Source organism: Leopardus geoffroyi, chromosome A1, assembly GCF_018350155.1.
Source record: "Leopardus geoffroyi isolate Oge1 chromosome A1, O.geoffroyi_Oge1_pat1.0, whole genome shotgun sequence".
NCBI classification, from domain to species: domain Eukaryota; kingdom Metazoa; phylum Chordata; class Mammalia; order Carnivora; family Felidae; genus Leopardus; species Leopardus geoffroyi.
Window position 1 is genome coordinate 137,706,284 of NC_059326.1, and position 17,616 is coordinate 137,723,899.

The following is a 17,616-nucleotide window of genomic DNA, read 5'->3' on the forward strand; positions in this document are numbered from 1 at the left end:
GGTGCCATAGATGGTGTGAGATGTTACAGAACCGCCCCCGCCCCCCCCCCCCGCCGGAAGTTAAGGGCTGTAGAAAGTTCCCTGGATCAGACTGTCGGGGCCAGAGAAATTTCCCCTGGAATGGTGGGGGGGGGGGGGGGGTAGTGTAGGGATTATGCAGGAGGGAGGATATGGAGGCACACTGTGCCAACGATTTTTCGCGAAGTTTGGGGCAATAGTTGGATGGCTGTGGAAGACAGCATGAGGTAGGGAAGAAAGGAGAGGGTTTTAGTGTCTGGAGATCGGTGGGGAGAGGCTAGGTAGGGGGAGACAGGCTAGTTAAGGGAAGAGATAAGATTATAACCCAGGTGGAAAGGGGCTTAGCAAGAAGAGACTTCTCTGAGATAGAGGGAAGGCAACAGTGGGGGGTGGGGGAGCTGCGACAAAGATATGGGGTGTTTTGAAATAGTAAGATACCAGCATCACTCAGCCAGTTGCCCACCACACATGGTACTTTCCCAGCTTTGGAGTTGAGTGACTTCTTTGGTAACATCGTACTGCATATTTGAAAGTTGCTAGGAGTAAATCCATCACAAGAAAAACATTTGTAACGATGTATGGTGATGGATATTAAGTACACTTATTGTGGTGACCGTTTTGCAATGTACACAAATGTCAAATCATTATGTGGCATGCCTGAAAACGAATATAATGTGGTGGATCCATTATACGTCAATAAAAAAAGCAAAAAACCTAAACCTCATTTTCGCGTAGATGTGGATCTTGGCCTCCTTCTAGTCAGTTAATTCAGGAAGAAAGTCTGAAGAGGAGGGAATAAAGAGAGGAGTCTGAGATGGCGGATAAAGTTAAGCCGCGAAATGACTGAAAGGCATAGAAAAAGTAGCAAAGCGGAGAAAGATACCAAGGAAGATCACATGAAATCTCCCGGAGAGATGGACAGTTAGGTCGTCCACGCACACCGACCCTTCTGTGGCAAAGCAGACTGGGAGTGTGCCTCTGGGTGAATCGCCGACTTTCCTAGATAATACCCTCCTTTAGGGTCTTTTCAGTTTCTTGCTGTGGTCTCCTTGCAGGGCTGTGAAGAAGTCACAGGCCTGTAGCCATTGGAGCCAACTCATGTATTTTGGTCCTGAACACCTGCTTGAAAAGTTTCTAACTTGACTGGGATCCATTCTCGTTGGGAAGAGACTGGCAGAGCAGGGAGATAAAATTTCATTTTACAACTTGAATTCCTTTGTGCAAAGCCCCAACTTAGTACGCATGCATACGTGAAAATGAATAAGAAAGGCTCTGGGACAAAATGGTACCTGGATGCAGGCTGTAGCAGGGTCTTGCTCCCGTGGGGTATGGCCGACAGGCTCAAAGGCAGATGTCCAAGTAGATTCGGTTTGGGGCTCAGAGGTAGTGATTACCTGGAGGGAGGCGCTTTAGAGTAGACGTCAGACTGGGCTTCTCCTGTCGATGGATGATGCTAACTTAAGGGTAATGAGGCCAGCAGAAGGCTCTGGTCATCCCTGTAGAGCCATTTTTACCATTAGGGGGTCCCTCTGGTGGCTGCCGCAAGTAACACCTCGTGGTTCGGTTATCAATATTTGGGGCTGTAATAGGGCTTCCTTCCAGAAACACACAAATAAGAGAAATAATATTGCCTTCTGAGAGTTAAACTTAAAAAAAAAAAAAAAAAGATCGGCTCAACACGTATTGGACAGAACAGAGATAAGCAAATTTACTGTAGCAGACAGACTGCTTCTCCGGTGTGTAGAGAGCACAGCATGCATCCCGGGAATGTGTGCCTTTTCCACACTGTTCCCACCTTTGGAATGTCCTTCCTTGTGTCTTCTGGCTACCAAGATGCTACCGCCTTTGGAGTCTCGGTTGAAATGCCACCTCCCCGTGCCTATTTCTTTCCTGATTCTCCAGGTCAAAATCAAGCACCCCTTTCTCTACATTCCAGAATTAGGTTTTTAACTTTGTTGTCGTTCATACTGAATTCTATCTTGGAATAGAGTTTGTGGTTACTTGTAAGTTCTCCCTACTACAATATAAATTCCTTGACTGTAAAAGCCAGGCCTTATTCCACACTTGATGTGTATCATGGGTCGCCAATAAATGCTGTTAAATGAAGCTAATAGCCAATCACAAAAAAATCACACATAGATTTCAGTCGAAAGTGCACAATTGTTACTTTCCCCGGAAGCGTGTCCTGGGTTGGGATCTCCAGAAATACCCTTGAGTGGGGGATTCTTAGTTAAGGAAGTACTTACACGGGGAAAGGAGAGAGGAAAGAAAAAAGGGGTGCAAGGTGGGGGGCACGCTCAGCAAGGATGTGGCCTCAGCTGGAGATGAGAAACAGCCTGATCCCAACAAGTAGTGAAGCAAGAATCGTGCCACTGGATTGGTCCTCTGTGACGCAATGAGGCTGGCCTTTTGTACCCCTGTGTCAGCTTGGCTTGGGCTGGGTGTTCCCTTGGGGGTCGGCATATTCCTCTGGGAGAGAAGGCTCCCATGGGCCAAGGGCACGTCTCTGGACTGGGATCAGCTGTGAGCCATCAGCAGCCAACATTCATAGTAGCCACAAGGTGTCAAATAAGACGGTGTAAGAAGAGGATGAGAGATGGGAAATGTTGTCACGGCTCTCTTTGGGAAAAACAGTCTGCTACCTCAGCTTTGGCTGATTAAGAGCTTACTGAGCTCCAAAAATGTGAGGTGGGAGTCAAGAAGAGTCACTCTGGGGTTTCCCAACTTGAAATTTCTAAGTGTGCTGGATTTTGCTCATTTCGTTTCAATTCGGAAGATAAGCAGCATGATTGGGAGAGAACTTGCTTTCATACGGAAGAGTCTGCTGTAGCCCTTTCCTTGGCAATGAAAGCAGAAGCAGCAGCAGCAGCAGACAGACAGAAGCATCTGGAAAGAGTCTCCACAAGGATCTGCAATTGGCCACGGTGGTTTTTAAGGAAGAAGCTACTGAAAGTCAGTTTTCCTAAAATACGGTCAGTGTCCTCTCCTTGCTCATAGTCTCTGCTCGTAAGTTTTGTTTCCATGTGATCAACACGGCAGCTCTTCAACTCTCCTTGCCCTTTTTCTATACCATGGCCCTTCTATTTCAGGTGACGGGCCCAGTCTTTTAGTTTCCCAGTTTCTGAGAACCTGATTGCCTATTCTGTGGTTTGGAACCCGAGCTCACAGGTCATAAGTCCCTTCCTGCCTGAGTGAACAACTTGTCCTAGTTGGCTCAGGACTTTTCTGGAATTAGCACTGAAAGTCCTGCCTTCTGGGAACCCCCCAGTCCAACACAAACCAGAATGGTTGGCCAGCCTTCCCCCTATCTGTGGAAAGGCTGTCCTTGCATCAGATGCCCACCTCAAGAGGAGGAGGGCTAGGTCGTCTGGTGGCCAGCAGGGCTACTGTCTTCGTGCAGCCTGGGGTAGCTTCCGGGAGGAGAAGGTATGAGTTGGACCGGCGATGATCAACCTCTCTTGTTAAAACTGTAACTGAATTAATTACTCATTAGAAGGGCAAGAATCAAGGTATTGTAAATACTTGTGCAGCAGTGTGACATAGTAGAAAGAGCAGTGAAGGGGGAGTCAAAATACCTGGTTTCTGCCCCTGATGGCCGTGAAACCTCAGAGCCAAAGAATTCATGCTTCTGAGCCTTGGTTTCTCCATCTGTCAAGTGAAATCACAAGTCGAGGGCTTGCTTCTCTTACCTTTTGTTTTGTAACTTCATTCTAGAGGATAGAGTTACTCATACTCCTTGAGACATAGTTGGCTATCATCATTACAAGTTTTTCCCCTCCCCTCCCCCGCCCCTTCCCCCTCCCTTTTCCTCTTCCCTCCCTTGCGCCCTCCTCCCCCACTCCCCTCCTCCCCGCTCCACCCCCTCTCCTCCCCTCTCCCTGCTTTCTCCATTCCTAGCGCTAATCTCTTTACTCCAAACAGGCAACCACATCAATGTGAAAAATATCATTGTAGTTTTAGGAGTATTGTTTTGTGTATGGATCTTTTATTTTCATATGTTATATTGCGCTACAGACTTCATTTTTTTTTTTTCTAACACTTTTTTACCCAGCACCAGTTAAAAAATATATCCTCAGGATGCTGGGTGTTGGTTTCCAAATTTTTTTTATAAACATTTTATAAACATTGTTTAGCGTTGCAGAATGTTCTGTTACCCAGGGTTCCAGCTAACTGGAATCAAATTATTGACGGGCTTTCTGGAGCAACAGAGGGGAGAAGGCAGTATCTGTAATCACTCCCCACATTGGCCAACTTTGGTCTGCATGAAGGGGACCAAGTGGATTAATATGCAGACACATTAATGGGGAATACGAGAAGTGTTGGATGGCAAGAACGGTTATGAGTGCACCTTTGGGCCTCTAACTCTGAATGGTGAGGACTTCCAGGAACCTGGCCGGTCTGCAGTCCTAAGAGCTCTCACTGGGGGAGCTCACCTCCTGCATAAGACTGGTGGACATATGGCAGCCGCTTAAGACCTCAGCCAGAGACCCACCTCGAATAGCACACATATCGGCAAGCTCTAACTCCTCTTCCTGGGGCTGAAGAGGACCAGGCCAGCATCCGCATCCCACCGGGAGAGTTCCTGTGGTTATTAGCGGTTGTTAGCAGAGCAGTGTCTCCCAGGCTGGGCCACTCTCTTGGTGGCATCGAAGCTTAAAGGAGCCATGTGGTGCCTGGGAACAGGCTGCGGGTGGGGAGCAGCTGTGGGGCTCAGCCCCTCATGTCACTGCCTGCCTACGCATGGGAGAATGGCTTCCATTTCAGACAGCAGCAATTCACACTGGGTGGCCTCTGCTTTCCCTCCCACATCAGCTCACAGGAGGATGACCCAGAAGGTTGAGGAGTGCGGAGCTCCCCTTGGAGGAAGCAGACCCTGCTGAGGGGCCTCTTCTCTCTCCCTGTGTCTGGCTAAACGAGGTCTTCATCTTTATTCAGGCCTCTTTGCGAGCTCTGGGGAGATCCCTCGAAGCCTGACTGGTGAGGCCCGTGAAGTTGGGGTGGGATGAGGGTCCCTTGAAGTCGGGTGGGGGGGAGGGGATGAGGGGTGTCCCACCTGACACACTTCCTCACAGAGGCACATCCTGACCCTCTTCCAGGCCTTAACTATTTCTGCTCCTTTCAAGATGCAAAACAAAGAAAAGCAACAAGAAAATTAAAAACCAAAAATAAACAAACATATAAACAGACACACACAGATAACAGAGGCCCACTGTTTGCAGCTTCTTTTCTCCACATTTCAGCTGATTCTATGTTGCTATGTGATCTCTTCAAGCTTCCCAGGGGAGGACACTGAGGCAGCCACAGGATTACATACACACTCTACCCAAATGACTCCCTTTGTAGTGGGATGACTTAAACTGACCCTGAGAATCAGAGAAGTTTCATCTTGACCTTCAGCTAATCCTTAGTATCCGAGCAGTGGTTTCAGGGCCTCCTGACTTGGGCCTGGTACTCCAGCCCTACTAGGGACCCAGCTCCTCAAGAACCCAAGGGGAACACTTAAATGTAGCAAGATAAAATAACTACAGCTGACAGTCACTGAGCTACTAGGCTCTGGACTCATTCCATGTCATCTCACTCGATCCTCGTGCCCTTCCGAAGTAGGTACTATTAGCAGCCTCTTTTATAAATGAGGAAAGTGAGCCTCAGAGAATCTAAGCAGCCGCCCCAGCTACGCAGCTAGTAATTAGTGGAGCCAGGATTTGACTGCAGAAAAACCTCTAGACCCCGTGCTCTCAGCCACTGTGTGTATGTAAGCTCACACACACACACACACACACACACACACACACAGATGACGCACACATGTGCCTTTTGGTTTATACACTGTAATCATTTTAATAACATTCACAGAATCATAGATTGTTGGAAACGGAAGTCACTAGAGATGGCCTGATTTATGCACATGCACACATACACACACAGAGAAATGAGAGGGAAGGAATGAAGGAACAAAGGAAGGATGAAGGAAGGAAGGAAAGAAGAAAGGAAGGAAAGAAGGAAGGAAGGAAGAAGGAAGAAAGAAGGAAAGAAGAGAGGAAGGAGGAAAGAAGAAGGAAGGAAGGAAAGCAGGAAGGGAGGAAGGAAGGAAGGAAAGAAAGAAACTGGGGACTTACTTTAGAAAAATAATTCTCAATTGAGTAGCATCAGAATCACCTGTTACGACACACATCTCAGGACCACAAACCCAGAGCATCTAATTGAGTAGGTTTGGGACGCGACCCCAAATTTGCATTTCTGACAAGGTCCCAGATGATGCTGATGAGGCTGGTCCTGCGCCCATACTGTGAGAACCATGGCATGAGGGTAAATTGTACACGTTAAGGACAATAAGACCCACTGCAAATGTTATCTAAACCTACTTAGCAATTAATGCCAACGAAGCCTGGGAAAACATATCCCTAGGAGAGTCATTCTCATCTGATCACTTGTTCTTAAATGCTCTCTTGACTCCCAGCAGCAGAACCAGAATGTGGTAGGCAGGATTCTAAAAATGCCCTACCTGCTCCCACAAGAGATTCCATACCCTTTATCCCCCTGAACCTGTGAATGGGATATCATTCCTGTGACTACATTATGTTATATGACACAGTTGATGCAAAAAGGGATTATCCAGGTGAGTGTAATCTAATTACACGGCTCCCTTAAGAGCCCAGAACTTCTTATGGCTGTAAACACAAGTACCTAAATTTCCAAATTTGGAAGGGAGCTACTGCCTGATGCAGACCTACCCCATTCAGAAGATCCTCAGGCCTCGAGCTCCGCCCCTTATTATTGCCTGCTGGAAATGTCAGTGGCTGTGACTTACATTCTAGCATCACCAAGGTAACATTCAGTTCAGTCGAAAAAAGAAATGTAAAGGTTGTCGGAGAGAACATCCTAAGAACCGCCTGTCCCAGTGACCCTCAGCAGACGCAGCCTGGCTCAGGAACACAGAGGGATCGCTTGTCAGCAGGCGCGTGCCCTTCATGGAAGAGCGGTTTAAAAACAGTTTAGGAAAACAGGTTGCCCTCCTGCCCTGCTGGTTGGTCAGATAACACCCTTTCCTGTGGCTGAGATTAATCACCTGTAAAACTGAGGCAGTGCCCCTCACATGGGTATTAGGAAACTCAAGCAAGAGGCTGGGATGAATGCTCAGAGTCCATACGACAGCGATCCTCACCGCCCCCCCAAATATTTGGTGATTCTTAAAGTAAAATACACAGGGACAATTTTGACTTTCTGCATGACTACTATATAGCTATGATTCAACCACCATGGTTTTTTTTTTTTATTATTGTAAAAGAGGAATATAAACTGCGGTCACAGACAAAATTCAAGTAAATGAAACAAGTTGGCTAGTAGATAATTCTTAATATTGAGATTTCCTTCAAATATCCACCTCCAACTGATTTATAGACACCTGACATTTATTTAAGCGCAGAGTCCTCTCTCTCAAGGGTGATGTTCTAGGCATTTGATATCTCATGCACACACACACATACACACACACACACACACACTCACAGGCTTCCACAAAGCAGTTTCCTTCCCACCACAATGTGCTGAAATCAAATGTTTTGGTAACAAATGCATGACCATGCTTAGTTTCACTTCCCACAAGAGTTCTCTGATAACTCTGTTTTTGTGGTTTCAGTGTCACTTTTCATTGATCTCTTTGAACTATAATCATTTCAAAATTACAATTTTTAACTAAGACCGTGGGTTGGTGGTTAAAAACAGGAAGTTTGATGGGTAAGCCTGACAAGCAGTGAAAATGTGCAAGAAACTCAGGACAATTCAGAACTTGATGTTACTGAGGGCCGTGACAGTGGAACCCTCATGAGTCCCCCCGAGAACTTGTCTGTAAAGAAGGATGAGGTTACTAACCGACCATAAACAACTACAAATGCGGTTGATCTAAAATCTTGAAACACACTTGGATGTCCATGTGGACAGAAGTTCAAGAAGTATCACAGACTAAACGGTAAAAAAGTAAGTATCTCTCTATGGAAGATTGTATTTCCAGAGGATGGCAATATTATCTCCTATTCCACATGCACTATGTCCTTGACACTCTTCCCATAGAGAGGAAGAATCTAATTCCATTCCTTTTGTATCTGGCTTGGCTTAGTGGTCTGCTTGAGCAACAGAATGAAATGGAAGTGATATTCTGAGACTTCCAAGCTAGGTCATAAGATCCTTGCAGCTTCCACCTGGGACCCATGGAATGCTCACTCTTAGGACACTCCCTCTTGAGAGCCAGGCACCGTGCTGGGAAAAATCACATGGAAAGACCACAGGTAGGAGCTCTGGTGAACAACCTTGCTGAGCTCCTAACAACAGCCAGCAGAACTCCCAGCCGTGTGAGTGAACCATCTTGGATGTTGAGCTGTCTGTAAGTCTTGGGCTGACAGATGGCTGCATTCCTAGCAGGCTGCCCAGCAAAACTCAGTCAACCTACGGAATTGTGTTTCAAGCCACAATGTTTGGGGGTGGCTTGTTATATAGATCACTGTTTGTTATACATAGATAACTGGAACCCCCAGCCACTTCTCTTTCCCAATTTATTGTGTATCCTTTCAGTGATATTTTAAGCACATACATTCAGTGACAAGCATATACCACTTTCCCCTTGCAAATGGTAGCATAATAAATATACTATACAGCAGTATACAACACATCTTAAAGATCATCTCATACCTGTTCTTATAGACCTGCTTGCTCTTTTGTGGGGAGGGGGATGGGTGGGGAGGGGCAGAGAGAAAGGGAGAGAGAGAATCCCAAGCAGGCTGTGCACCGACAGTGCAGACATTCATTGTCTATTCTGCTAAGACACTCTTTTGTGTAAAATATATATGTAGGTTACATTCCTAGAAGAAAACACTTGCATCTTCTTGAATTCAACTGTATGTGCATTTTCAATTGTAATAGATATTGCCAAATCACTCTGTTCCAAAAAAAAAAGACATTGTACCCAGTTAGGTTCTCACAATTTAAAGTTGTCTGTTTTCCCACACTCTTGCCACAACAGTGCCTCTACCAAAGTTTAAATGTTTTTTTTTACCCTGGATTCTTATTCAGGTTATGGATTTTATTACTGTGGCAAAAAATGAGGTTAATCCTTGATCTCAATTTCATATCTTGATATATCTTGTTGGAGAAATGCTCAGCTGTAACCGTATCAAGCAGTCCTTTTCGTCAGAATATTAAAAATAAATTGTATGGATTTGGGAAAGATGGTATGAGCTGCTAGGTAAAAAAAGAGCCAAAGATTAACGTGATTCCATTTCTATAAAATCATAAGCCACAACCAAACGAGCAAATAAAACACTACCTGAAATTTCCTGCAAGGTCAGTGTCATGACTGCCTCAGAAGAAGGTGGGTCTGGTCTATAGATGTGGCTGAAAAAAGTTTAGGTCGAAAGAGTTAGCCAAACCAAAAAGAGTGCTTTTATCAAACGAGACTTTTTTCTTTTTTTTTTTTTGAAGTAGGCTTCATACCCAGCATGAAGCCCAACTTGGGGCTGGCACTCACAACCCTGAGATCAAGACCTGAGCTGAGATCAAGAGTTGCAAGCTTAACCAACTGAGCCACTCAGGGGCCGCAAAAGATACATTTTAATGTGCTAAAAAGCCATATTTGAACAATTAGTAAAAGACTGAGATCAACTTTTAATGTTTTGACACAAGTATAGATGTTGATGATGTACCGAGTCTTTATTCTACATAGAGTCATGGATCTGGGTTGATCTCCCAAACAACTAATTTGCTAAATGGCAGATTCACTAACCTTAGTTGTTTCTTGGAAGTATGTAGTTTTAGTTGATTAGCTTTCTTTTCTCGTTGTAACTGCATCTTCAAAAAAATTTTTTTTTAATATTTATTTTTGAGACAGAGAGAGACAAAGCATGTGCGGGGTGGGGGATAGAGAGAGAGAGAGGGAGACATAGAATCCGAAGCACGCTCCAGGCTCCGAGCTGGAGCCTGATGTGGGACTCGAACTCACGAACTGCGAGATCACGACCTGAGCGGAAGTTGGACACTCAACCGACTGAGCCACCCAGGTGCCCCTTTTTACTTTTTTTTTTTTTTAATTGTAACTGCACCTTAAGGAAAGTCATTTTGCCTCTGGTTCGTTTAATCCCACAGCTGCTGCAAGTGGAGAGCAAGGGGAAGAGTGAGGGTAACCCATAGGGGGACAGCTTGGGTTTATAATGTTGTCTGTGAGGACACGTCCCAGGTACTCGGATAATAACTGACACAGAAATTTTCGATAAGATGGGATCCTGAGGGGGGGGGGCACCTGGGTGACTCAACCGGTTAAGCATCCGACTCCTGATTTCGGCTCAGGTCATGATCTCATGCTTGTGGGACAGAGCCCCAAGTCAGGCATGGGGCTGCTCAAGATTCTCTCCCTCTCCCTCTGCTCCTCTCCACTGCCTGTGCATTCTCTCCATCTCTCTTTCTCTCTCTCTGTCAAAAAAAAAAAAAAAAAAAAAAAAACTAAAATAAAAATTTTTAAAAAAGACCTGAGCTGAGATCAAGAGTCAGTTGCCTAACCAACTGAGCCACCCAGGCACCCCCAAGAATTCACATTTCTGGGGGGTTAGATGCTGCTAACATCTCACAAGCTGCTAGATGCTGGTGATCTGGAGATCATGCTTTGAGAACCACTGCTTTATGAATTATTCTTATTTTTAGTCATTGAATAAGAAATATCCTACAAAGGGTCAAATTTTGTACAAAATGAATGAATGAATTGCTCACCTTAATGACAAAAGGCTCACAAAGTTGGCTTAGTCACCAAGTATTTGTCAAGTTTCAATGCTAAATATTCTTGAACAGCTGCAAGGTGGAAGTTGGATGTTTTCATTGCATATAATGTCACTGCAATGAAAATCAAACTTTAAAATTGAAGGGAGAGACTTCCTCGATCACAGAGACTGTAAGATCTTTTCTCCTGTGTCAGAACCTTGTACCACTTCCCTAGAGTGTGCTGAAAACTGATCCATTATGTTCAGAGGCAACGAGGGGTGGTTAGCAGGAATTTTGAGGAAACGAGGCATCGTTTGCTACTTCAGTTGAGGTTACCATAGTGTCTCCAAAAAGAGTAAGAGGACACAGTTGCTTCTGCTAACAAGGATGGCTCAGAATGACTTGGGGGCTCAAGATTATCAACTTCATCTGAGTTTCCATGGGTGTCCTCCTTCTAAATCTCAGGAGCTCAATCCTTCACAAGCCCCTGAACTTGCATATGACATACTTGATGAGGCTTCAAATTAAACTTTTGTCGTAATTATGTAACCTGCATATTTGAGTTGTGTGTTTGATTTTTAGGGAGGTCAGCCCTGCAGGTACTAGAAAAAAAAAAAAGACATTCTTTTAGGGCCACCGTAGAAGCTCTTTGGTTTCCTGACCATTACTTGAGCTGAGAGTTTAAAGCCTTGAGCTCGTTAATTTTCTTTTTAACTATTCTAGGGCACCCCAATGCAGCCACCCTACTCCCACAGACCTCATAGTCCATTGTTGCTACTACCGTGGTTAAATATAGCAGCCACTTGGTCCTTACATCACTTTCTTCACCAGGAACTTCCTCACAGCCTACTACAAGTGATGCTTTGATTAGTTTTGATATTACTGCATGCCATAGGTTACTAACATCCCATTCTTCATCGACACGGAGCTCAGCACTATCTTTGAGGCCAAGAAATGACCAAACCAACCCCATAATCCCATTCTTGTAGGTCTGTTTCCTAACCCCACTGTTAATATTATGTATCAGTCAGGATCCAGTTAGGGGAACAGAAACTTTATGAGCTATTTTAATAGAAAGATTTCATATAGGAAATTAAACAGATATTGGGGGACTGAAAAAGCACAAAGTGAGCACTGAGGTAACTCAGGTAGTAGCAGGTTGGGGGGCAAAGGGAAGAGGCTGGAATTATATTACAACGCAGAAGCTTGGAGAAGAGACCCCATGGAATCGGGACCCAGCTTTCTGAGTAGAAAATGGTGCTTAGCTAGTGCTGGCATCTGAGGATCTTGGGCCAAGAACCTCTGGAGAGGTTCACATATCCAGGATTGTGAGCCCATGGAGATTTGGAGGGAGAGAGCGTGGAAGCTCCGCCCTTTCCCCACACCATCTGCCTGTTTCTGTGTTATATCCTTTCATAATAAACCAGTGATCTAGTAAATGAAACCAACAACCAAAAACCTCTGGGGAGGAAGCACTGTCTGGCTGGTGCTGGCCTTTTTTTTTTTTAAATCAACATGCATTGTATTAGTTTCACATATACCGCATAGTTACTGTCCATCACCATGGATAGTTACATAATTTTTCTTGTGAGGAGAACTTTTAAGATGTACTCTCTTGGCACCTTGCAAATATACAATACATTGCTGGTATTTTTGAAGGGGCACCGTGAGGCTGGTCTGGGTGTGTTGCAGGGGGACGCCTAGAAATTGGAACTGTCACAGCCAGAATGATGAAATCTACTGACAGTAACAGCAAGGAAAACAGGAAATAGTAATTTCTTTCTCTTGCAGTCTCTCTCCAGTGCGCCCTATGGGCAGAGCCTAACATGGAGCCACCTGGCAAAGGAAAAATCTCCTTGGTAGAGTCTTCGCTAAAGCAGAGTACCTAAGGATGGTTTGGAGCTTAATTACCAGCATAGGGTTCTTTTCTTTTCTCATCCTAAAATAATCTTATTGTTTTAAATGTCTCTTTCCATGCTGAAATACATTAATGGCTGAAATAACAGGCAATCTACTCAAATGTAAACGTAACACCATACGTAATTCTAGACGTTATCTACATATGCAAATAATGTATATATAAGAATTAAATTAAGCACATCATTAATTAAGTAGGATCTAAACTAAGAAATGACTAAAGTCAAAATGACTTTAGAGGGAAAAGCAGAGTCAGATGTTATTTTGTGGTCGTGGGTGTCCAGGGCCCCGCTGCCATGAAGCTGCAGTGGTCAAATATGCAAGTGACCCCAGGCCCTGGAGCTCAGCATCATTTTCTTGATTGACTATAACCTGGTTGTTAAAAGGATGAAATGATACCATGCATATTAAATATCCAGAATCATGCCTGGTCCATAATATGTCCAATGAACCCTAACACTTTTTTACGGATATTAGCACTGGGTTCCCCGCCTCCCCCTTCATTCTGTTCATGTATTACATTGATTGGCTTTTGAATGTTGAACTATCCTTGCATTCCAAGAATAAATCCCACTTGGTTGTCATAGCACATAATCATTTTAATATGCTGTTGAATTCAGTTTGTTAGGGGTTTGTTTTGTTTTGTTTTTTAATTGTTATTTACCATATACACAGAGTTTGAGCTTTTGGAGGGAGAAGCTAAATCAAGGTGACCTTGAAAGTGTAACAAGAGAATTTCCTGGACTGTCTGCTGTGAAAGTCATTCCAGTTTTGCTCTCATGGGATATTTTCATAAAGGCGATCCCTCCGCCCTGCTCCTTCAGTGTTCCCAGTTACTCTCTTAGCTGCAAGTGGACATAGCTACAGACAAATGAAAAATATAAACTGAGTGATTTAGAAGAAGAATTTTGAGAGCCTAGCTTTTTCTAAATGCCAAGGACTGTTTCAACTGTTAACTCAGGGATTAAGAGCATGAAAAGAATGTCAGGCTAGCTGATCAGAATTTTTATGATTAGAGAGAAAAGCTGGCTTCTCTGGGTCTTTGATCTAGCTCAGTGGGAAAAGCGGCAGAGCGCTTCAAATGCACCACCAGCCCATCTGGCTGCTTAAGGACACATCTGGGACGATATCCGAGGGGGGTCACCTTCTTGCTTTCCCAGCTGGAAATGAAGTTAGAGATTACAGGCCTTGTCCTGTAGCAGAGGGGAGGTGTTTTTGGTGGGAAACAAAGTCCACTGGTCTTCCAGCAGCACTTGGGATTAACTTGGAGTAGGTTAACAAAGATTCCGATGATAAAAGCCACTCGGGGCATTCACACTTCCTTGGAAGTTTTGATTCTGTTGGTCTGAGTTAGGAACTTAGATTTTGCCCTTAAAGAAAGTGGCCCTGGTGATTTGTATCATTAGGAAAGTTTGGAAGCCTTGTCTAGGGCAAGAGGGCAACTCTTTTCCCAGACCTCTGCTTATTAATGGGAAAGGGAGCTAATATAATATTTAACCACTGAAGAGACACATCTGTTTGGGTAAGGCCTGTCCAGGAAAGGAAGGGGATTACAGTTACTATTCTGTGGAGGAACAAATTTATGGGGCCGCTTTCGAGTTCTGCAATCATGAATGACCAATAATGTCATTAAAGGTCAAGCTTTCTTCTCTGAATTAGCTTGAGTTTGGTTGCAAACACAGCAGGCTTAAAAAGCCACCGAATATGGAGCCTGCTTGAGATTCTCTCTCTCCTTCTACCCCTCCCCTCAAAAAAAAAAATTAATAAAAAAAAAATGTTCCCTTTAAAAAAAGAGCCGGTGTTGACTTCACCTTGGAGACCAGGGACTGTGCTGCCACCACAGAGGGAGGGTCTGCAGCAGGTGTCCCCTAGATGCCAGGTCATACCTGATGCTCATTCAACTTTTGCCACTGATGTGGTGCATAGGAAGGTTTCCTAGGGGGTCCTTCCTCACCCCTAGTTGGAACTGTTCCCCAAGGCTGAAAGCAAAAGGCATATGGGCTGACCAGAAGACAGCAGCGCCTAAGAGCTCGGTGAGGGCTGTGGGTGGTTAAGGGTCATCATAGGTCGAGCCCCCTGACGTGGGAAGGATGACACAGTCAAGAAATGTGTGTCTGTTCCCTTCCAGTGAGTTGACCCAGCAGGAAAAGCGGGTTAGGTGTCTGATCATGCGATGGGTACATCAAGGGCCCCTGCTCTGCCAGAGGCCCCGGAGGTCCCTCTGCCATTTCTAGAATCCTGGTTTTGGCAGGATGTAAACAGGGCCCGGGAGTGGTTCCTTTAGCATCTGGAAAAGCACCTCGTGGCACAAAAGGACAGGCTCAAACACTTTTTGAATTCATGAATGAATGAATGAATGAATGTGAATGAGAAAGGGCTTGTCATTGAATTGTAAAACAGAGGCCCGCCAATCGTGGACAATGTATAAGAAAACTTCAAGCTTCATTTCTCAGACCTTTACTCTTCTAAACAAAGTTCAGGCCTCTGCCTGTTATACTCTGTTAACCACAGAGGCCCAAAGTTCTTCCATAACTAATCGGAGCCTGTGATTGCTTTGCTGTGCTCTGAGGAGCTCTCATAATCCCTTTCCCCTCTGGGAAGCGGGGTGATTGCGTGTGGACGATGGAGCAGGGTCGCAGCCGCTTGGACAACTTCCCTCTCAACATGTTTTCGGTCACTCCTTACACACCCAGTACCGCTGACATCCAGGTGTCCGATGATGACAAGGCAGGGGCCACCTTGCTCTTCTCAGGCATCTTCCTGGGACTAGTAGGGATCACGTTCACCATCATGGGCTGGATCAAATACCAAGGTGTCTCTCACTTTGAATGGACCCAGCTCCTTGGGCCCATCCTGCTATCAGTCGGAGTGACATTCATCCTGATTGCTGTGTGCAAGTTCAAAATGCTCTCCTGCCAGGTGTGCAAAGAAAGTGAGGAAAGGGCTATGGATTCGGAGCAGACGGCAGGAGGACAATCATTTGTTTTCACTGGTATCAACCAGCCCATCACCTTCCATGGGGCCACTGTGGTGCAATATATCCCTCCTCCCTATGGCTCTCAAGAGCCCCTTGGGATCAACGCCGCCTACCTGCAGCCAGTGGTGAACACCTGTGGTCTCATATCACCTGGAGGGGTGGTGACAGCCACGCCAAGTCCTCCTCAGTACTACGCCATCTACCCTCCAGACAACGCCACGTTTATTGGAGAGCAAGACTACTCTTTGATCGTGGCTGGTGGAAATGACAGGTATGTGGTGTGGAGGGGGGACGCTCCCCTTGCGGGTGTCACAGTCACAGCCCGTGGCTTTGTCCGGTCTAGAAGGGAGGTGTCAGGAGAATGCGAAGGTCTGTGTGGCCTCTTCCCAGGATGGCGGCGTCAGCTCTGAGACACGCGTCGTGGGCTGTAATGGGTCTGTGTTTTCTGCTCCCACTGCCAGGTCCGGCCCTGATGCTGACCAGCTGGAAGAGACACAGCTGGGAGAAGAGGACTCCACCTGCTTCTCTCCTCCTCCCTATGAGGAAATATACTCCCTTCCTCGCTAGACCATGATGCTGAGGGAACAGCATTTAAGTCGTTGCTGACGAATGAGGTGCCGGATGCCGTGACTTTCAGAGTCTAGACAGTAGGACAGCCTAGGCAGCCTGATGGAGACCGTTCAAGGGGGTGCGGTGGGAGGGGAAATGGGAACCAACATGTCTCAGATTGGTAAAAATTAGGCCCGGGGTGGGGGGATATTTCCTTCTGGTACAGCTGGACATCCCCGCATATGGTTCATGGGCAGAAATTTTATTTCTTTGTCCACAACCCACCCTTTGCCAGGAAGGCACTGGTGTCTCAATTTTAGCTCCAGAAGCCAAGGGAAACATCACGGCTGCTGGGACTCTGGAAGTTTCCATGGAAGTGAGACTGGGGGGTGGGCAGCAGGTGGGCAAGAGAAAATAGGCTCACCTGGAGATTTCCCAGTGCCGGTTCTCAGCCCCTCAAAGGGGGTTTGCAGATCCCCAAACAACTCGGTTGCCATCTGGTGTCCCCTGAGGGCTCTGGGTATCTTAACGGCTGCAAAACATTTTAACAGCTGAATAAAGTAAAATAACGTCTCCTGTTCAAAAAGTATTAGGTAGCTGGCTACAAAATAAAATAATAACCATACAAAATAAATAATAATAGGATAATGATGTCAATAAATCCTTAAGTTATCACTGGGTCACAAGGACTACTGGCAAGGCTAAAGCTTGATGTGTCTACCCAGGCTAGGATCTCTGCTGGACACAAGCCACCTGGGCCCAGGGACCAACAGAACATGGGTGCTTCTATAAGTACCTGTTGATGAGTTCTGCTCAATTAGACAAAATCGAGCCTCGTGTCCATACCCGGAAAATCATGGATCATGGAAACAATCTTTATGGTCAACAGAAGCTCATCTTCTATATAAAAGAAGTTGGTGGCTTTAATCTCCCTGAGTCTGAACTGTGTAATAAACCACCACCACGGATCGAAGACTTTAGAAGAGACAGTTACGACCATTGAGTTTTAAAAGAAAATATTTTCCTGTCACTCGAGATAAGGGAGGCTCATCCCAGAGGAAGACAGGATTCAGCAATTCCTTAAAGTTTTGGTACCAGGTTCATGATTTTTACTAATTTTTATCAAAAACATCTCATTTTCCAAGGATATGATTAAAATATGCTTGGTTTATTGTTATTCTGATCTGTATTATATCTTAGGAACAAAACCTTTTTATATGAGAATTTGTTTTGATGTGTGATGATAGAAAGTAATGGAAAAATGTGATTCTGTTTACAGAAACAATAGTCATGAAATATTGGATTCCTAACTGAGAGCCACTGGTTCTGGGGAGGAAGTCTGGGGACAGGGACACAGCTGAGCATCACCTGTGGCATGCCTACTGGCAGTGACACTTGGAGCCCTGCGTGCCTGCTTC

At 45.3% G+C, this 17,616-nt stretch overlaps 1 protein-coding gene and 1 long non-coding RNA gene across 2 annotated transcripts; one reads left to right on the forward strand and one right to left on the reverse strand.

Moving 5' to 3' along the window:
* Positions 1–2,131: 2,131 nt before the first annotated feature.
* On the reverse strand, positions 2,132–5,136 carry LOC123606671. Its single transcript, XR_006716424.1, has 4 exons — positions 5,072–5,136; positions 4,511–4,600; positions 3,594–3,666; positions 2,132–3,485 (listed from the first exon to the last, which is right to left on the reverse strand). It is a non-coding gene; the product is annotated as an uncharacterized LOC123606671 (long non-coding RNA).
* A 10,042-nt stretch (positions 5,137–15,178) lies between these two features.
* On the forward strand, positions 15,179–17,371 carry TMEM174 (transmembrane protein 174). Its single transcript, XM_045495268.1, has 2 exons — positions 15,179–15,920; positions 16,111–17,371. Exons 1-2 carry the CDS (start codon positions 15,295–15,297, stop codon positions 16,214–16,216), a joined length of 732 nt encoding a protein of 243 aa, XP_045351224.1. The 5' UTR covers positions 15,179–15,294; the 3' UTR covers positions 16,217–17,371.
* The last annotated feature ends 245 nt before the right edge of the window (positions 17,372–17,616 follow it).

Coding starts and splice junctions, on each gene's coding strand:
- TMEM174 (XM_045495268.1), top strand. CDS start 15,295: ATGGAGCAGGGTCGCAGCCGCTTGGACAACTTCCCTCTCAACATGTTT. Junction 15,921..16,110: donor GTGGCTGGTGGAAATGACAG/GTATGTGGTGTG, acceptor TCCCACTGCCAG/GTCCGGCCCTGATGCTGACC.